The sequence below is a fragment of the Mauremys reevesii genome, linkage group 11 (assembly GCF_016161935.1).
Source record: "Mauremys reevesii isolate NIE-2019 linkage group 11, ASM1616193v1, whole genome shotgun sequence".
Taxonomy (NCBI): domain Eukaryota; kingdom Metazoa; phylum Chordata; order Testudines; family Geoemydidae; genus Mauremys; species Mauremys reevesii.
The window spans coordinates 69087181-69109276 of NC_052633.1; the positions used below are offsets into that span (position 1 = coordinate 69087181).

General features: G+C 41.5%; 1 protein-coding gene across 6 annotated transcripts in view; it reads right to left on the minus strand.

The window, feature by feature from the left end:
* Positions 1–22096, minus strand: part of PTPN4 (protein tyrosine phosphatase non-receptor type 4) — a 302113-nt gene that overhangs the window by 39135 nt on the left and 240882 nt on the right. For all 6 annotated transcript variants that reach the window (XR_005586213.1, XR_005586214.1, XM_039494797.1 and 3 more), the window contains 11 exons: positions 21351–21395; positions 20005–20057; positions 16920–17040; positions 16308–16395; positions 15633–15721; positions 14333–14402; positions 12810–12979; positions 11040–11146; positions 10234–10261; positions 4782–4824; positions 3418–3533 (listed from right to left, as the gene is read on the minus strand). Coding sequence is in view for 4 of the 6 variants with exons in the window: in XM_039494797.1 (XP_039350731.1) it covers positions 3418–3533; positions 4782–4824; positions 10234–10261; positions 11040–11146; positions 12810–12979; positions 14333–14402; positions 15633–15721; positions 16308–16395; positions 16920–17040; positions 20005–20057; positions 21351–21395 (930 nt within the window). In the remaining 2 variants the exon portion in view is untranslated. The remainder of the gene's footprint in view (positions 1–3417; positions 3534–4781; positions 4825–10233; positions 10262–11039; positions 11147–12809; positions 12980–14332; positions 14403–15632; positions 15722–16307; positions 16396–16919; positions 17041–20004; positions 20058–21350; positions 21396–22096) is intronic.

Genomic DNA, 22096 nt, shown 5'->3' on the forward strand with positions numbered 1-22096 from the left:
TACTTGATTACCTTGAATATGAGAATATGATTGGAGGTGGATTATTTTAGGAAAAGGCCAAACACAATAATACAAAAGTGACTATACATAACCAGTGCAAATGCATTCCACACTGGGAATAAAGTCCTCAAGGGGTTAGGAAGACTATCAGGATACCGCACGATTCATGTATAAAGCACTGTCCTGACATTAATATATTTATGCAAGTGTCAAGTAACTCTTATGTGGGAAGCAATAAGGCCTTGGGATAATTAACTTGCTCCACTGAAACAGACACCTGCATAATTTGATTTTAGAATTTTTAAGCCTTTTCTTATAAGAAGCCTCAAGATGGGGAAAAAAAAAAATGAACCAACATGTAGCGACTGCTCCAGCCTTTTCTCTATCCGACTCGGAATCCTGCATTAGAATGGTTTGCGAGAGCCTGAAGTACACTTCTGTAAGACATGCTCACAAAAAGACCAAGCTCTCTCTCTAAGCTATTCAAGGGAGCAAATTCCTAAAATATCCTCCTTTAAATAGGGTGATTTTTAGAGTCAGTCATTTAGTTTAACCATAAACAAGTCAGTGGATCATCAGATACAGCTACAAAGTGTTCCTATTTCATCAGTTCTCATGCCCCAGTAAGTTCAGTTTAATACTTTTAACCACACCAAAACAATTGAGCAGGCAGGACATTAGCTAAAAGATTACATTAGCCAGGGAAGCAGAAAAGACATGCAGGATTCACAACAAGGGTAAATGATTAGACAGTCCTCCTTTAGAAAGGAGAGAAGATTTGCGTGACTTTCACCCATAGGTACTCAGAATTTTGTTCTTTGCAATTCATATTGTGAAGAAATGGCATATGAGGTCCAAAATTTAAAACAGCCATCAAATGGTTTGTTTGTAAATTATTCCCTAATTTTCATAATTTAAGAAACCAAATTAAAAGCTGCTCACAGTATGAGGTAGTAAGACCTCTGTGTGCTCCCTGACACGGAAATAGACTTGCTAACCTGGTATTGCTTCTTCCCCTATTTTATCCCAGAAGCAACTCTTTTAGTCCAGCACAAAGCCAGAAAGATGCTGATTGTGTTTGGGGACCTCCAGTTTTGCAGCTAATACCTCACTTTGTTTGATGGTTACATTTTGATTTGTATGGCCAAAATGGTGCAGAAACCTCTTCTGTACTGAGGAATTTAAACAATGGAGCAGAGGATTTCAAAATCAGAGAACAAAAACTGAAAATCCTTCTTATGATCTGGCTTATTCTTGATGACACCTGCAGCATTCCAGTTTTAAATTAAAGGAAGGGCTGTAATGTAGCCAGCCAGGAACAATACCCAGAAATTGACAGGTTAGATCCTTAACCCTAATCCCTTCACCTCAACCACTGAAATATTTCAGGTTATTTTTTTATAGCAGTGTTTTCAGCTATCCATGGACTTTATCTTTCAAAAAGGAGGACTGTTTTTCTGTGACAGAAGCCAAAGCCAATTCATGCGGAAATAGGCCAATTAAAGGCAGAGGGCAGTTTAGGAAAAAATCCATTAGCTGCAACAAGACACTAATATCAAGTCATGTAAGTCACAGCCCTTCAAATAGACACATACGTTCCAGCGAAGCGTCCACCTAACCCCATTTCCAGCCTGTGAAACTTGAATGCAGCACACATAGTTGACAACACAGCTCCAAACTGTTCTTTATTTCCCCATTTTAAGGCTAGATTTATCCCTTACCACAGCAGGCAGAACAGCTGCTAGCAAACCATGTTAAAACCACGTTACCAGAAAGAAAACTGGCTCCATGAGTTACTACAATTTTTTTTTATAAACACAGAGAAAGTTTTATTTTCTTCTGAGTGAACATATTAAAACTGTGTCAAGTAAGAATGGATGTTTTCTGGGGTATGTTACATTAGGTAACAGATACATTTTATATTCAGCCACCCTCTTCTACAGACAAACTTCCTTCTGCAGCTGAATCTAGCAAAGAAGCCTAGATTTCCTGACAAGGTCTGTGAGCAGCACAGGTTCAGGCTCTTAATCCTAACACAGGCACACTGGGATCAAAACTGCCATAGATGAGCCTGTAAATTCTCTCAGCTTCTGGACAGAAGTAAAGGAACTTTAATGTAGAACAGAAACCTTATTACTGCTACATAACAGTATTGCTACCACCATAAAACACCTATGTAGAGCCGTTTGGAGCTGGAGTCAAATGTTCCGAACAAAGACGTTACCAGATTCTAGCAAGCACCTTGCAGTTAGATTGAGTAAATACAAAACAAAATCATATTGAGAAGGCTGAAAGAATAAAGATACAACCACCTTTCACCCACCACCACCACCACCAGGGAAGGAATCGACCGATCAACGAGATCACCACAGACAACCCAGAGATTTCAGATACTAGGCAAATCAAGGGCAAAAGAAAAAGAGAAAGCACCATTTCATCCAATGTTTTGCAGCAGAATTACAATGCAGCAGATGCAGAGCAGAATTACTCTCCCTCTTTAAATCCAAGATCCAGTATATTTAAAAAAACCCACTTAATATGTAATTAGTTAGATTTGTATAATGCATTTCTTTACACCATTACTGTCAGGTATTAACCATATATACATAGTTTTGTCTTTAAGACACATACAAGCAAAAGAGAATCAGATTCTAGCCAAACGGAGGACCTTTTCTTTTGAGGATTGAAACTGCTTAGGATAAGAGCTTTAAATCCATTGCATCCCATCACAACTGCTCCTCAAAGCCTAACAAATCAGAGCTCCACTTCTGAGATTATTGCATCCCCATTTGAAGTCACAACCCATGCTATAGGATATAATTGGTTAAAAGGCTAAGATCTACTCTCAATCTCACCCAAATGCTGGAGTACCAAGAGCAGACATTTTAATTAAATGAAATCAAGCTCTTATCCTTCAACCATTTCAGTTTCCCCAAACAAAACTCCTCCTCTCTTTGCACTGTAGAGTCAGTTTACCCATTGCATAAGATTTCTGGGAGACATCCAGAAACAACTTGATCTACGATTGGCACGTTTTCCCCAGGATCTAACAGGACAAGTCTGCTCCTGGGCTGCATGCCTCCAAGCACTGGGTTACAGAGACTGTGTTGGCTGTAGAGGGTGGAACAACTCCCACCAGAGCGAGAAAATGCTACAGCAAATTCCTCCATAGGAATAGCAGCAAAGATTCCCTCAGAAGCTGAGCAGGTTGCCTCTGCAGCACACCCAGCCTGGTCTCAAAGCACTGATCCAGCTTTATCACCACTAACCTGACTCACAATTTATTCTCCTCAAAAAGACAATACAAGTAGTTTAACAGCAGATTAACTATAAAAAGAAAGGCATTTGGACTGTACATAAGCAAATGACCTTTCCCTTTCAATCAAAGAAAAACTAGCAAGGGTCTGGAGAACGCACCATTTTGTATCTTGCTGGCTGGCTCCAGGGCTCCTAGGAAGGTTTTCTATTTCCACTAAGACTGGGCCAGATGGAACTGTCATTATGACAGGCAGGGTCGGCTTTGCATTCCAGCTCTTGGGAAACAAAACAGAAACAAGCAAGTCATCTTAACCACTTTACTGCATGACAATGACACATGGAAAAACACAACTCCTCCTCCTGGATCAAACATGAGTCTTGACAAGATTTCTCCCATAGATACTTCCCCCCATTGGAGATGAATGTCCCACTTTTCAAGTGCTGGTAACAGTACCAGGGTCATATTGGATACAGTGCTGCTCTTGGATTTGCAGGTAATAGCTGCAGCGCCCTTTTTCATTCATGGTTTGACCTGGATGCAGCCTGTTCTCCTCTGTGACTAGCTCTGCAACAGTGATCTACAACTTTGTAACCTAAAAGCTAGATTACTGCAATTCAACTACCGCTGAATAGCATCCGGAAGCATCAACTGGTGCTGAATAAAGCAGCTCACCTTTCAAGTAGAGTAAGTGGTTATGAATACAGAGCACCAGCACATCTGTTTGCTTCCAGATGAGGCTGAAGGGATTATACTTTTAATGGCCTAGAAGGACACCACTAGGGGGTGATCTATTTGTGGTGATCTGCTCCGTTGCACTTACTGTCTGCCCCTTCAGCTGACATACTCCAGAATGGGTGGCGGGGCATTCTCATCGAAGAGTCCATGCCTCTGGAACCTGACCCCTCTGGTGTATCATTCTAATAACTCATGAGAGAGGTGGTTATGTTTTGGTAATGGTTGTTTTCAGTGACACAAAGCACCTACCCATGCACAGATGCTGAGGGGATGAATGCGTCAAAACTTTTATTAAAATCACAATTTATCCTTGATGTAGCAGAAGTACGTCCCTTTAAAAATACCAGAGCAGTAGCCCAGAACACTAGTAAGAGATGGAAGCAAGACTGCCAGCAGGCTCTGCCCTTCTCCTGTGTGTGCAGTTTAACATACAGAGCATTAGTACAATTTTGCAGGTTATTATAGTACTCAAAGATCACACACAGCTAAACAATTTATGCATCATTTAATATGTTTGCATGTTGGAGGGGGTGGGGAATCTCCCTCTCCAGCTAGTTAGCTAAAATCCTCCATGCCAAGTTAACCAGTGATCCCACTTGTCACTTAGTAGCTGAAATAAAAGTCTAGTTTAATGTGTAACTCTAGAATCGACAGTCAGAGTCAAAGGAAGCCACTGCGTTTAAAAAGGTTAGCATAAGGCCCCAACTCTTGAAACCTGTGAAGACCAATGAAGCTTTAGTGTTTAGGAGAACAGTCTCAGAAATGAATGACTTAGAGGTTGCCTTACTTGTTGTGATCCATTATTCTGATGTAAGACATTGTTCGGAATGCTGAAAAGCAAGAAAAATTTAAATCAGAATCTTTCAGGGATCAAGATATGTGTTTATAAATTTTGTGGGGGACCAAAAACAGATAGATTTCAAGTTGAATGCCAATTTACCAGAGGTCTTTCTACCCCCATTTAATCTAAAAATCACTATCCAAATTAAGTTAAAAACCTTACGCTTGTGGTCAGCAACCTCATTCCAATGAGAGCAGGGCTAGCAGACTCAATTTGTTAAGGCTGGAGTTTCACTATATCCTGTCTCACTTTTTCCCTTCCCATTGTATGATGTCTAGCTGGATTATGGATATGAAATCTCCTTGAGGCGAGGACAACACTGAGGCATGCCTTTAACACTTTTTGCATATACCGAGCCAGATTTTATAAGACTGAGGGCAAAAGTTCCTTCCCTATTCATTACTGTTTTACGCTCATTGTATAATTAACTTTGGACAAAAATGGCTGAGATTACATAACTGCTATTATCTGAAGTCTCATGAAGTTACTCAGAAGGAAGGTTCTAAAGCAACTGTTCACACTGTATATTACGAGGCTACTCGCCTCAGAAGCCCAGAGTATTGCTAGCCCTAGTCAGATACTCAAAAATAATGAGTCAGGCCACCAATAAATTCATGAGTTAAAAAAAAAAACACATTTGGGATTCTTTTTATTTGTCTTTGAATATCTGAGTCTGTAGAGTGCACACATTTCACATTTTTAACGTCTTCGCCACAATTATAAGGGATAGAACTTTTTATATTTAAATGAAAGCTGAGATTCGCGTGTATTCACATGACTCCAAGAGCTGGGGCTATAAGAAAAAGAAATATCCTGGGAGATGGTAACACTGATTCCAATCCATTTAGAAGTGGAAATCCAAATGTGTTCCCCTCCTGCCTTCTTCACTAGATGAATGGCAGCTGTAATAAAGGGTGTAGGGGAGGGGATGCTGAAGGAATTCAGGGTTCAGTCTCAGACAGGGTTCCTCACATGCTGGGCATGGGGCAGAAAGACATGGAAGAGAAAAACACCACCACACACATTCATGCCATTGCGGATCTTAACCAAAAATGATAAGACTTGGTCTAAAAAAGCTTCTTTTCCAATCTCTCATTTAAAAAAGAGTTTCAACCAGATTCTATTAATTCAATTAATGCCCCAGTTGCTTCTGGCCTGGGACAATTGGTATCCACTTGCATAGAGTAACCATCCTGTCAGTCAACCTGCCGAGTAAACTGGTTTCAATATTTCTGAAGTCCTTTTACTCGAATAGCCTTTTAGGTATAACACCAACCAAGATCATACAAGCTGCACTCTGGCTGTTCTCTTACCAGGCTCTCTGCACTGAGGGGGAAGCGCAGAGTGGCATTACAAGCACAGAATACTGCATCTTTAAAAAAAATACTGAGGAATGCTTGTACAATCAACACATTCCTCGCCGATGAGTTAATACAAAAGAAAGGAACAACATGCATCTTTCATGATGCATTTTAATTAGTGATGCTTGAGTGTGCAGTTTCGGAAACAGCACTGATTGCTCTGGGGGTGAATGTGCCATGACACACCACCAAGATGAATATCAGGGAAACTAAAGCCTTCAGCACAGGCAGGCGGGGAAATTTGTATTGAGCGCTTCTTCCTGCACTCAGGCTGGTTTGAACATGAGATGCAAGTAAAATGGCATACTAACAAAATGTGAAGAGCAATTAGCAGCACTAATAAATAAGCTACACATCTACCATCCCATCAGAGGATTTCAAAGCACTTTACAGACTTTAATTAAGCTTTCGAACACCCAACATCACTGGGAGGTAGGTCAGTATTAACCTCATTTTACAGATGGGGAAAAATGATGAACAGAATAGTGAAGAGACTTGCCCAGAACCATACTAAGGGAGAGAATCCAGAGGCTCAGCCCCTTAACAAAATATTACTACAATCCTCTATCTAATCTATCAGCTTCTTTGTCACTTCAGTTTTGAAGTATGGCTACACTTAACCCGCTTTCTGTGACTTCATATCTACCCACTCACTTCCTCCAATCTGGTCCTCAGTTGCTATTACTCTGAGTATCCTGAACGGAGAAGGGATCTCACACTCTCACTAGCAGTGGCCTATCTGTGTAGGACCGTGGTTCTCAACCTTTCCTGACTACTATACCCCTTTCAGGAGTCTGAAGCCCTAGTCACACTGCTTGGGGCTCAAGCATGCAATTTACCTTCATGGGGCCCCCTGTGGCATGGGGCCCGGGACAGTTGCCCTACTTGCCACCCCCTAATGCCAGCCCTGCACTTGTGACCTCCCCCCCAAAGCCCATCCAGCAACTCCCAGGTTGAGAGAAACTGATCTAGATAAGTTGACGTACCCCCTGGAAGACATCTGCATATCCCCCAGGGTACATGTACCGCTGGTTGAGAACCACTGGTGTAGGGCTCATCCTTCATACCATTCAAGTCTCACCTCAAAAAAAAAATCTTCCTCCCTACTGTAACCTACAGTTTACTCAAAACCCTGCCTATCCTTTCTCCAACACAAATTCACCTTAAACACTCTTCCCACTCTCCCAATCTTATCTCCACCCTGTTTTCTTTTAGCTTCCCAGCCACAGCATGCATTTGCACTTTTACTGCTTTTAAATTTCATCTGCCTCTACCCACACAAATTGCCAGATCAAATATCCCTCAGCATCAGTGATTAAAGAATGGCGGAGAATAAAAAACAGCCCACAACAAAACACACTGAGGACTTTATGTAATACTTCAACAGGGGATTTTCAATCTGCTTTCTTTGGCGCCAGTTAATGGGTGCCAATTAGACAGGCCAGGGAAGTGACAGCATTCACCTTGGTTTCTCTTCTCTGCTCTACCACCCAGTCCCCACTGCTAGCGCCACCCAATGAGCTGGATTCACAGGGAGTTACTAAATGAAAACCCAACTAAAGAGGAGGGGAGAATGTCCAGGAACAGGAAGAAACAAATCAAAGAAAAACAAGGCCATTGCAGCTACTCTGAAACATTAAATTCAATGAGCTAAACAAACCTAATTCCCTCTTGAGTCATGGAGGAAGAGCCAATAGCTTGTTATAATAATCTAGTCAGCCTTGAAAGGAATAGGATTTTGGCTCTGGAAACAGATGAAGCCCCTATGGAATGTCATTATACAGGAGGCATTGTGGGAGAAGAATGACCTGCCAGCCTCACACTGGCAAACATCCAGACCTATGTACCATGGGCAGTGGAGTGCAAGTACACTGGGGTGTTTGAGTGAGTTAGCTTGTATTTATAAGCATGTGTGACCTTAGGAACCCCTGTATTCACACTCTACACACTAGTGTACTGATCTTTGTATAAAATATGCCTTGTGAGGTATCATCTGAAAACTAATAACTCACTGATCATTTACAGTCTTGCATAATGTATGTACACAGTTTGTATTAAGAATTACGGCTGCATGCTGGAATTATGACTAAAGAGTATTTAAACTGGGCATATCAGAGGGAGCTGGTAAACAGGTCTCCTTTAGACAAAGGAATGAGTATTTGATTCTCTGACCAGCCCAATCCTCAGGCAAAGACAACGAAGGTCCGTTTTTTACTTATTAGGTAAACAAAGCTATCAAGCTAACAAATGGGGGAGAAAGAGTACGGCACTTCCTTCACCACTAGACTCCATGTCAGCTTCCTCACAGCTTGACTAAACTTTACTTGAGCATAACCCTCAGAGAAATCCATTTCAAAGACTTATTGGTGTACAAACATGGGGGGGGAGGTCGCACTGAACCTCAACTGATTGTATACAATATTACAGTATTATAAAAGTGTATAGAGTGAGGTCTTCTCTGGAATCTAATTACATACTGGTAATTAATATTATTGTGAAATGTATGTATTATAATATAAGGAAATATAGATACTAAATGAGATTATGCTTTACTGTCTGGCCATACAGGTTCCCTCCCAGACAGGAGAGAAGGCAGCTATTCACCTGTCTCCTATGTAAATTCAGCATGGTGGAATCAAAAAAGTGGAAACCCTACTTACATACAGGGAGGTGGAAAGTCCACAGGAAAGGAAAAACAGCATAAAGCCATCCTGCCTCTTGAAACAAAGTAGATATAAGCAGACAGAAGCCATCTTTGGCATTCATAACTAGACAGACAAAAAGGAGTAGAGCTCTTACAAGCTGAGAAAGATGGGTCCTTCAACCAAGGGTTGGGAGAGGGATCGAAGTCTCTGGAAACTGAATAAAGGTGAGAAACCATCGTGAACAAAGCCTACACCTTGGCTTTCCTTGTGACTCTTTCTGGCTGACAGAGAGCAACATACAGGCCCTCAATGGGAGGGCCTTCTATGCAAGGTCTTGGAGATGCAAGGGAGAGAGGTGAGAAACAGCTGAGTCCAAGGCTTACCACCTTTGGGGTACACTTCACAACTCCTTTGGGTAGGCATTGCGGGGGTTGCCCCAACTGCATTTGGAATATGACTCTACAAGTTACCAGAATCTGAGGGCTGAAAAAGGGAGCACTGTTCCTTGTGGATGTGAACATTTATGTGAAAAAAGCATAGATACTACAGTGGTATGAGCTTTACTACTACAATGATAATACAATCCTGGAAGACCTCTTTCAAGAACGAAGAGGAGGAATGTGAAATAATTAAATGAGTTGATTTCTAAGGTGTAGAAAGTGAATTGGGAACTGAAGAACCTTACTTATTATTTGTATGCCGTAGTACTTAGGAGTCTCAGACATTGACTAGGGCTCCACTGGGCTAGGTGCTGTACAAATGCAAAAGAAAATTACAGCCTCACTCCTAAAATGTTGGGCACTCTCCCTACTGATTATTATTACAAGTCAAGGCATAAGTGTAAAAATGAAGAGAATAATTTTAGTGGAAGTGTCTAGTTCCACAGTATTCCTCCCCACTCCTGAATTCCACAAGCTTTGTATTTCAATCACATCATTGTAGTAGAGAGACGTCAGCAGGATGAAATCCTCTTATTCCTGCCTGCTTGACTCTCATAGGACGCAACAGGAAAATCCTGCAATCCTCCTCACCAACACTTGAAAGCAAGTGTGGACTGGAGTTAGTCATAAACCCACTACCCCAGAATTCAAAAGTATTTTTGCCTGCTAGGACGCATGCTTGGCAATATCCTTCAATGAGACAGCATCACCTAAACCCAGCAGCTCTCCACTGAAAAATAGGAAGGACCTACCCAAACTGAAAAAGCAACTTTCACTGTGGCCTCTGTTATTCAAGAGGTCAGGCTAGATTATCAAATGGTCCATTCTGGTCTTAAAAGCTAAATGAACAGTGCTCCTTTAGAGTTGAACTAACCCTATAACCTGCCTCCATATACACAAGACTAAATACAGACTGAACAGAAAGGAAATTAAGTAGCAAAATGTCTCCTACCTTGTTTCTTCAAGTTTAGCAACATTTGCTGCAAAAAATTCCAGACAAGATTGATTACAAATTTAATTTGCATTCATTCTGTTAGTTAGTATTTATATAGCACCATAAATATCCATGACACTTAAAAATAAGATCTCTTCCCCAAATTGCTTACAGCCTAAAGTAAACATACACAGGAAAAGACTAGAGTAACGACAGATAAGGAGCTGCAAAACAAATACGTATGAAGCATGATGAACACATTTTTAAACTGGAGATTAGGATTTATGAAGGGATCTGAAAGCAGACATGAAGGTCATTCCAGGCAAAAGCAAGAGTGAGAGAAGGAGACAAAAGGGAATATCAAGGCAAGAAAATCTGGCAGCATGTAGATCACAAGGTGGGACAATGGCTGAGATGCAAGCAGGGAAAGAGTTGTTCAGGGTCTTGCAAGGATGGGGAGTTTTAAGCTGATACAGAAAGTACAGTCAGACCACAAAGGGATTCAGTGAGGGATCATGCTCATACATTGGTTAATTCTTTCCTTATTAGACCAATTATTTTTCTATATAAACATCTTACAGTAGTCACAGGTGACTTAGCTGTTAGGTAACCTCACAAAACATCAAAGACAACTTGAAGTCATCCAGTCTGTTAAGCACACTGTGTCACAAATATGTCCCAAGAGCAATGACTCAAAGGAAAGATGGATCTCCAAGATGAGGAAAAACGTCCACACAAGAACTCCAGCCTAGAATCAGCACAAGATGTTACTCTATCACTCTCATTGTGGCCCGTGCTGCCCACAATGTGTGGTCACACTTTACCTTTCATTTGTAGTGTTCTCCTTGAATATCGCTTGCTGGGCCTCCTTTCAAAGGATGCTGATCTTCTAGCTTTGTTGGTCTTGGTTGTCTGGTACTCTGTTTTCCCACTAAAAGTGCAAGTTAAGGTACACAATGATGGGACAAAGCACTTGTTTACAAAGGCAGAATATAGGCATAACTGGGACAAAATACCTTGTTTGGCTTACTTGTAGGTGTTTGCTTTATGGCTCAGCAATCCTAACTTGCAGGGATATAAACAACTTTACACTTTTAAGGCGCCTTTCATCAGAAGGACTCAAGAACTTTGCAAACATTTTAGTCTCATCCCCTGCTGAGGGAGGTATTATCCCCATTTGCAGAAGGGGAAACTTAAGCAATAATTCCTTAAAAAGTTAGATTCTTCAAGATGCACACTTTGTATTTTAAACACACAATCATGGTACCTGTGTGCTCATTTTGGAAAAATCAGAGCCCAAGAGACTCAGCCAGTGTCATATAGGAAGACTATAATAGAGCAAGAAATTAGAACTTTGATGCTTTGACTCCCAATCCTGTGTTGTTTTCTCAAGACCGGTCTTCTTACTTAAAGAGGAACCTGAGGACTCACAGGCTTGTGATACAGAGCCTCCATCTCCAGCTCCTTTGCTCAGCAGACAGACAAGGATTGGTGAGCAGCTGAACCACCTGTATGCTCCAGCAAGGTAGCACGTGGTGAGTTTGCATTGTCGCTGCTTGTACTTCACCTGTTTGGTGAATGTGAGTCACTTCGTTCTCCAGAGCTGACAAGCCATTTTCAACATGCCCTACATTCACTTCCTTAATAGCCCTATTACATTTTCTAAGGGTTCGGCCCAAACTGCAGATTACACTTTCCAGAGGTGGGCAAGTAAATTACCTACTTCTATTTGACAATGTCTTAAAGTGACCCTCATACCCTTTACAAACGGTGATAATGTCTATGTTTATTATATTTTTCAATTAACACAACACACTTATCACAATGCGTATGCAGATAGACTTCACATGATCAATAAAGTGAAATGATAACAGCTTCATTGACCCAGGGCCCAATAAAGAGAACTTAAAAAAAAAATCCCAAACAGAGGAAACAACCTGCCTCCCCTAGCAAATCCTCCCCATAGGTAAAAGACCATGTACAGTGTGCTCTTTGGGACAAAGACGAGGCCTCGGTATATGCTTACGCAGTGTCAAACAGCGAGGCCCAGATCTCAATTGGGCTTTCTGGGCACTGCTGCAACACAAATAATATGAATTCCAGAGTCAAAAGCCTTGCTCTGCCATCACATGTGTAAGTCTACAGCGTGTCAGTTAAATGCACCATAGGGGACACGAAGTGGACTATCAACCAGAATCAAAATCGCAGGGCTTCATGAATCAAAATCAACCACTTGAACTGTACCTGGAAGTAAATGGGAAGCCAGGGTAGTCTACAGAGCACAGGTATAATATACTGTATGTAAGAAACAGGACAACCTGTTGACTTTGGGAAACTGCCCTAGTACATTTTACTACACAGATCAGAAAAAGCCTAAGTTCAGTTAGCAAATCTGGAAAGGGTTGTTTATTAAAGATTGTGCATTATTTTGGCCAGTTTAACCGCCTAATTAAAATACTTTATCTAAATGCAGTTTGTGACATTCAATCTTCTGTACAGTATGGAAACTGGATACCACTTTCCTCATTTGTGCATTACCCAAGGGACTGGAAACGGGGAGAGAAGAGACACAGTGAATGAGAAATGACTCTGACCTGTATCTGAACCGTGATCCCAGCCGAATGAAGCTTGATCGGCTTGAGCCTTTTTGGACGGGTCCCCTGAGGCGGAAGAAAGCATGATGTTCCACTGCACACTTCCACAAGTGTTTGCAGGCTTTGGGGTGATCCAGCCTAAACACAAAAGTGTGCTCCTGCTCCTTCCCCTTAAAGCACATAAAACACACCATGAATTCAAACAGCCTCAAATGAGTCAGAGTTCCCCACAATTCAATGAATGCTCAATAAAATTTATATTCATCTGTGGTGAAAAATCTCCCCCACTTCATCTCTGCCCGAGAATAGATGGATGGAATACTCCACATACAAGTGCAACTGCTAGACAGAATATTCAGTATTTTTAGCTCTAGAAAACACTGGATTTGGCCATTTCTTTTTCATGTAATAAATTAACGATTAAATATACTTGTTTGTGCCAGGACAGCTCTGGGATAGCAGCAACTCATCAGGGCATCACCAACATCAGCTAAGATTTGCTTTTGACAAGTTAGCAAATAGCACTGTAACTAAACAATGAATTCACTATACATGAGGCATCTTAAAAGGGTCACTGTCCAACCTGGCCTGCCCAAAACGTATACAGATTAGAGTATGTGGTTGTGAGGCAGTGACATTGAAACTGTTCATTAAAATGTAAGTTAGCAACTTTGCACTCAAAAGAGATCCTGCAATAAACTAATCTGTATGTAAGATGAATGAAAAATGTTACACAGGGATAAGAGACCCACAGCATGGCTGCACCTAGTCTAGGTCATGACTTGGGCTCATGGGGCTTGGCCTGCAGGGCTAAAAATCACTATATAGACATTTGGGCTCAGGTTGGAGCCCGAGGACCCTCCATCCTCACAGGATCCCAGAGCTCGGGCCTAAGCCTGAACGTGTACACAGCGATTTTTAGCCCTGCAAGCCCGAGTCAGCTGACCCAGGCGAGCCGTGGGTTTTTTATCCTTGTGTGGACATACCCTAGGAGGCCAAGGTCAGAACAATTTGTGGACTGATGGGAATATTACAACATAAAGGTACTTCTCTCTGTGGCTGAATTCCTGGTTCTTGTTCCAAATCAGATTCACCTCCATGTGTTACCAATCCTTGCTTTTTTATAATCTGCTCAACTCAGAGCAATTTCTCCTCCTGGGGGCATTTCTGGCATCTGTTTAAGGAATGAGTTCCAACTGCGTGGCATTTACACTACCTACCTTTATTAGCTTTCTTACACAACACACCAAAGTACACTTGATCTTTCCAAATTCTCTGGCCCATACTAGTTAAACAAGGCATTGCTCTCTTAAAAGCTGAGAATACAAAGCAAATCAGACACACTGCTAAATTTCTTTTACATGTAAACTCACCGCCCCCAAGAAGTCACAACTAAAAACACTCCAATGCTGCCATGTTACTCCTGCAAACTTAAGTGTGAAATGAGAGCAGGAGTAACTAACTAGAGACCATGAATCTTAGTTACACATCAGCTAAAAAAGCTAACAGCAAATTTTAACTACCTGCTCATCGTCTTCAACAACAACTAGTGTTAATTTGTTCTTCTTGAAGTCCAGTCTGGTTATCTTTGGCCTGTCAGATGAAGAAGAAAAGAAATGTGTAAACACATCTTTGTTGGTCCATACAGAAGAGTCATATTCACTGTTCTGCTCTAGAACTCACCCATTTTCAAAACTGATATAAACAGACTGCGATCCTACAATAAACGTCCCAGTGAGGTGTGTATTAGCTGGTGTTTTAAGACTTTGTCATTAAGTTATGAATTGAAGAGATTTCAAAAACTATAGCAACTTTTAAAAAGATGAAGCTTCTACAAGGAGTCTTAAAATGCATTTTTAGCTCACATCAGTACAGTCTATTGTTTCTGGGCAGGGAGATGATAATTAAGGCAAACTGTGTTTTATACAATTAGATTGGATTCAGTCAAACAAACTTGCCTGACCACCCTCCTGCCCGTACCCAGCCAGCACGGGAATAAGCATGAGAAATAGGGACCAGAAACCAGGGAAAATAACTTTGGACCCTTAACCTTGCTTAAGCCTAGACCCAAATCTGAAAGTGGGTTCCCCATCTTTCTGCCTGCTTTTCAACTATATGCAACTGTACAAATCCTATGGAACTGCTCCAAATACCTCCAACAAACTTGTTGGGGTAACACCTGCAGAATGGAACTGCAGAATGGAACTGCAGGTGTTGGTAAGCATTTTCACACTCTTCACCACACTATATGGTTATGTGCTTTTATCTAGGCCTGAACCCATTTCAGTGTTACGTGTGGGGCAGAAAGGGGTCACTTCCAAAAAAGACAGAAACCACCTCAAAGGATTCCAATACACACACCTCTTCCCAAAAAAAAACAACATTTGGCCAAGATGCCAACTTGACTGGTTGAATGCTTTCCCCTCTCTCCCACATATCCAGTACTGATTTAAAAATTGTATTAAAGTTAATGTTTAAAATTATATACAATGAATCCAATAAAGCAGCATGACAACCTGGGAATGCATACTTGGTATTATTAGTGATGCTGTATGGGCTTCATTGTGTATGTATTTAGCATTGACATACGGGAGAGAGATGAAAGCACCTAAAACCCACTCACATATTTGTCAAGGATACTAACCAAAGAAGATAATGGTTTGGACATTGAAAAAACCAACATAATTTTGAGCTATGGAGTATTTTGCAGATTACTAATATTGACTAATGGTCTCAGACACTGATGTTCAAGGATTCTTGGCTAGTGTAAAAGAGTTAGGTATTTTACAATGCAGTTTTAAGTCTTTCAATTAGCCATCTCACCAGAAAAACAGACCAATCTTGGTTTCACCTTCAAAGACCAGAACTCCCGTCGGGGTCAGTCCAAGGCTGTAATCATTGCCGTCCCTTGCCTAAGTATCACAGACCAAAACAGGTTGTGTTGAGTTCCACGTGTAGGATCCCATGTATGCATAAATCATTCCAATGGGCAATGTATCCCTTCCTTCATTGTTAAGGTTAAATACTATTTGTTATTTTATTACAACAATAACACTCTCTAAAAACCCTCCTACATAGCTTATTCTACTCCACAACTCTTTAGAGATCAGGATAAAGAGGGAAGGAGAAGGTTTCTTTATATGCTTATGGGCTAAAGACCCTCCTTGTGTTATTCTCTACCCTTCTTCCTTTACAATCTATTTAGTCTCTCTATAGACAATTGTGAATTAAATCCCAGTCCAATTTTAATTTCATTTACTATGATTTTCACATAGGTGCTGCAGATTTCAGTAAGCCTGAAACCTATTACATATTTAAAACACAATATACACATAGACAGACTGCGGATAACCAGCTTAAGTGCTATACAGTTTAGAAAAGCACCATATTATTACCTTAATCTCATTTGTTTTCCTATATGGAACTTTTAGCTTTGCACAACACTTGGAACATTTGGTCTACAAGAATAACCATTTCCACTGAAGTCATCACCCTTACCTTGACTATGTGCATGTCCACCCCATACATTTCCAGCCACTTAGCTTTGTTCAAATAGTTAGTTTCAGCTTGGGCTGGCGTTTGCCCCCTGAAATAAAATTGTTTAAAGTTAAACAGAATCCTGTAAAATTACGAGCAATGAAAAGAAAAACTAGCAGGGAGGGAGAAAGAGGGAAAAAAAGGGTGAAAAACTGATGTTTGTGGGTCTGCAAAAAGCAAACATTGCTGGCTCTCTCTCTCAAAGTTTACATGAGCACCAAGGCCACCTTTGCAAATTTTAATCTGAAACGCTGATTGTTTCAAAAAGCCAAGCATTAGACAAATTACTGACTTCACTGAAAGTATGGAATTTTACCATTCATGGACAGGAGTAGAATTTCACCCTGCACTGAAGAGGAAGACGTAAAAATATCGGTTTTCATATTATGTTCTCAACCAAGAACTGCCAGATTTGGTTTCTTATGTTCTATAATGGAATCACATTTAGATTACATCTGGGTGAAAGACCACATAGAAATGTCAGCATCATCCCTGTTGTATCATTTGCATATGCTTTATCCATGGAAGAGTCAGAAAGTTAATTTGGCAAGCATGGACCAGGAGCTACAGTACCTGTATTCCTTCCACTTCTCAAAAATGGCCAGTTCCATCTCTTCGGTTTGAGTGGGCATAAACCTGAACTCAGACACCAGGTCAGGAACATGTTCAGCAGGATCATAATCTCCAAGTTCAGCTACAACGAAAGAACTCAGTCAAGTGACATTCCATTCAAGACAAATTCTAGCTCAAAGGCGAATAACAAGAACTAGCATGAACTCAAGTGTCTACCATGATTTATTTATTTTGTTAAGTGTTCAAGACTCAAAACTTCTCCCACTCCTTATCCCCCGTATTTATTGTTTAAATAGTTACCAAGCAATATTTCAGTAAAAATTGTTGACTTACAAAAAAAAAAAAAATGTAAAACTTTCAAGAAAATGGACCCATTTTGAATCCAATAGAAAGGAGTTTCAAAATTTCCCCCAAAACGGTTTTTCCATTTTTCAACCAGCTATGACTACAGATCTCTCTGCAAAAAAAAACAACAACTTAGGGGTGCAAAGGCAAGAGTAGGGGAGAGAAACTTTACATTTTTGCATCAGTGTAAGCACACTAGTGTCACAATGGCTACGCAACATCAGAGAACTGGCTCCTTTTTCCACAGCTGCTAACACTTAAAGGCCAACCTTTTCCAAACATAGTTGCCTAATGAAGAGTGCTTATATCTGTAATTAGAAACCTAAATTAGCATGGTTTCATTTTCAGAGAGGCTAAGCAGTCACCACCTCCCATGACTTCAAGGGAGTAGTTGGTGCTTCACTCACCTCTGAGAATCAGGAACCTAATTTTGGGCCCCCAAGTTCTGGTCAAAAGTGCAAGCAAGAAACTGGCCTGCTTGAAAAGTGCAAGTTTTTTGTGCAAAAATAAAGGGCAAAACTTTTTGGGAAAAAAATGGAAAAGCCAATTAAATATATAAAATATCTGAAAGGTGCAAAAATTGAGTTAATTAAATATTTTGTTGTATTTACTACACACGCGTTTATTTCTCAGAGTTCTGAACACAATACCTTTAAATAGCCTTTTCATACACTTAAAAAAAATACTTTGACACAGAGGAAGTCTGTAGATCTACAGTAATTTACTCCCACTATGCCACCTGCCTCTGTTGAAAGGAATGTTGCCAAAGCCTGCTTAGGTTCCAGCTGATTTAAATAAAATCTGCTCAGCTTTCAACCAGACAGTAAGATTAAAGCACTGCTAGAGAACTCACTGTGGAATTAAGAACAGATCTGAAAGTAGAAAGGAAATGCCAATATTTAAGAATAGGGTATATGACCTATTAAGTTCACCCTGTGTTTCTAAACACTTGATCTATTGCACTATTAGATCAAAGGCATTTATCAATGCCAGTATCTCTCAGAATGGGATGCATTCCAACTGTTTAATCTAAAGGGAAAAGCAACAGGTTTCTCTGCAATGCACTCCCTACCCTAACTATTGGCTCTGATGATCTCTACCAGGGGTTCTCAAACTTCATTGCACCACAACCCCCTTCTGACAACAAAAATTACTACCCGACCCCAGGAGGGGAGAGACCCAAGCCTGAGCACGCCCGATTCCCACTACCCTGGGTGGGGAGCCAAAACCCAAGGGCTTCATCCCCGGGCAGGGGGCTTGCAACCTGAGCCCCGCCACCCAGGGCTGAAGCTGAAGCCTGAGCCCTGGGTGATGGGGCTCATGCTTTGGCCCTGGGCGGTGAGGCTTGGGCTTCAGCTTTGGCCCCAGGCTCCAGTCAGTCTAATGCCAGCCCTAGTGACTCCATTAAAACAGGGTCGTAACCCACTTTGGGGTCCTGACCCACATTTTGAGAACCGCTGATCTACACTAGATTCTATAGCACGATTCATACTTAAGCTGAGCAGATGTTTTATAATACACCTAGGAGAATAAAACATTTCAGTGATTGACTTAGTCTTGTTTATGAATCACAGCAATAAGCACGATGCCAAATAGGTTTTTATAAGGTATATGGAGCATATAGAGCAGGACATTTTTCCAGAGCGGTGTATGGTACATTAAACACAGATCACATAACTGAAAAGAAATTCCCTGCACAATTCCCTTTGCACCAACAAAACAATCAAAAACTACAGCCTTCCATTTCTCTGTGGACCCCATCCTTCCTAGAACTGTCAACTCAACTGCAAGTGGAAGGAAGCAGACAGCGGCCTGCTCCACACAGAAGTTGCACCAATGTTGCGAGGCTGGTGTGAGCTAAACCCACATGATCCAAGTATAAACCAACATGGAGTGTCCATACACAAAACTGCATTGGTTTAACTAGACTGGTGCAACATCACAGCGTTAGTTAAACCAGTATAATGTGTGTGTAAACCACCCCCCTGTTCGGAACCATTGTAGTTTGGTGTGCGATTCCATCAGCTCAAGGATGGAACCTCAGGAAGTGACTGCACTGAGACACCAGAGGGACAGCCCTGTTCCTGTACAAGGGCAGTTCAAGCAGAGCGCACTGTGAACTGCGAGGCCTTGGCTACACTTGCAAATTTGCAGCGCTGCAGCAGGGTGTGAAAACACACCCTCTCCAGCGCTGCAAATTGCGGCGCTGCAAAGCGCCAGTGTGGTCAAAGCTCCAGCGCTGGGAGCCCGGCTCCCAGAGCTGTACGTTATTCCCCACAGGGAGGTGGAGTACGGACAGCACTGGGAGAGCTCTCTCCCAGCGCTGGTGCTTTGACTACACTTAGCGCTTCAAAGCGCTGCCACGGCAGTGCTTGGAAGTTCAAGTGTAGCCAAAGCCCTAGTCTGAAAGTGAACACTCTTACAAGTCTGAGGAAAGAACATTTTAGTGGAAAATGAAAACTAACACGTACAGTTCACATTGGATTCTGCAAAGTGCTTGGTGCCAATTACATTTTAGCCAAGGAAATGGTTTCTTCAGAAGCTCCTTGCACCCTTCCCTGATGTGGCAAAGCACTTTGTAATATATGCTGACAAATTAACAGCAAGGAAAGTAGGATTTTCCACTTTAGGATTACCGAGCCCTGGGCAAGATGTTTATCCTTGCACCACAGTGGCAGAGAGAGGAGGGAGCAAGACTACAAGGAAGAGTCTACACAGTCATTTTCCCCACCCCTCTCACCTTGTAAGGTATAAGCCGACAACTGGACTGCTGTGTCAAACGGGCATTCCAACCTGCCACAGGAAAAATGGCTCATTAGATAAACCTTTGCGTGACTGTGTTTGCAAAGAGGAGACAACACTCAGGCATTTGAGAGCTGAGATGTGGTTCCATTGAAAGTCGGATCTTTGGTAAATTGATGCTCGAGATAAGCACTATAATATCCAGCTACTCTAATTTGACTCTTTGTATTCTTGGGGTGCTGGCTCACATTTGCATACACACAGATAGTATCAAGAGAAAAATATATTCTCATCAAACTGAATGCTGGGTTTCCTAGTTTTCTTAAGAAACTGTGTTGTTAAATCTCATGTTAAACACATTGTAATTGCCTCAGAGACTCAATGCAGCACACATACTATACTCCTGGGAGAATTGTGCGTCACTGTGTGTGCGCTGAATTCACGTCCCCCTGCAGATTTCTTTGCTTCCCCGCAGAAAAATGACTTCTGATGGGAAAGCAAAGGGAAGCTGCAAGAGCGGTCATGTGCCCCCCTCCCCGGCAGCAGAGGCAGGTTGGCTCGGATGCCCGGAAAAGCTGGTAGAGATGAAAATCACCGATGGAGGGGTGGAGGTGGGGCAGTCATGCAAGTGAGAGAGACAGAGACAGACAGTCCCTCTTGCTCACTACTGCAGCACACTATTGGAGGGGCAGGGCTTCAAGGTGTTCCTGAGGAGGTAGGCATGAGGTAGGCTCTGTCCCCTAAGGCAGAGCAGAATGTAGCGGCACGCCTGCTTAGTGAATTGTTTCCATTGTCTTTGTGAATTCCCCCAGGAGTATAAACCAGGTGTAAACATTTTAAGGGTTCTTCACAGTGCCAGAGGGGTATAAAGCACTTATGGTGCTTTCGTGATTAGAACCGGTCTACATTTTTGGACTGAAAAAATTTCCTTTCAAAATGTGCTCCATGAACTGTTTGCTACTGACCTTTCTGGAGATTGTCAGTAGCCAATATAAATTGTGATTTTGATTCCCCAGCCCTCACTTGCTCTTCAGTTGCTTATGAAGAAACACTGAGCATATGGCTGCATATATTTGTTGACTAATAATAGACACAAAGGGTCAAATCTAGCTACAGTACTATTTGGCAAGGGGGTTGGGGATTTCCTCCATTGCTCCCCACTCCCACTCTCCATTCATTGTATTGTAGTTTAAATAAAGTACAGAAATAATTGAAATCTGAGTGATTATATTGCATTATTTTGACAAATAAAATATGCAGAATTTTGCACAATTTTAAAATGTGCGCAGAATTTTTAATTTTTTGGCACAGAATTCCCCCAGAAGTAATACTAACGGTACTTACTTTCCACTGAGAATATCCTGTTTTAGCTGAAGAACAAATAAATACCTATGAAGGTAAAAGAAAGGACAAAATCATCAATTAGAGCTAGAAGTTCTAATGCCAGTCAGCCAGCAGGTGGACAGAAGGAGCTAGAACCTGACATTTAAGAACTCAGTAAGGTGCAACTTAGATTTAAGATGCTGCACACTCATCTTTCAAGGTCTCTCAGTCTGGGCTTGTGTAGACTGAGCCCAGTGCAAATGAAGAAAAACCTAAACGATGACTTATAAGAATTTGGATCAAGGACCTAAAGGAGCAAGAGGAAGATGCTGCAGGATTAGTCCTGCTCGTTTCTCTCACTTGCCCCACCAGGACTCAGTAATGCACCATGTGACGGTCAGCACCACCATTCATTCAAAAGCATGAATGTCTAAAATTTTTCTCAAAAGTGCCTTTGCCTAGATCCCAGCCTGAAAACTGGCCATAGGAGAGTGGAACTGGAAGGAAGTAAAGTGTTGGGTTATTACCTTGCTCTCCACAGCAAGGACCTGCAGAAAATCTTGGCTTAGAGACTGCTCTTCCTTTGAATTGGGAAGGAAGAGGGGACTAGTGCACCTGGCAGTGAAAAACAGCACTATCCTTTTATTCTTCTTCTGGTGGGGATGCCCCAAGAAGAAGCTACATTAAAGAAATGTCACTTACCCTACGATAACTGTCGTTCTTCTAGATTCTGTAGTCAGTGTGGATCCCACTGTAGGTGTGCATAT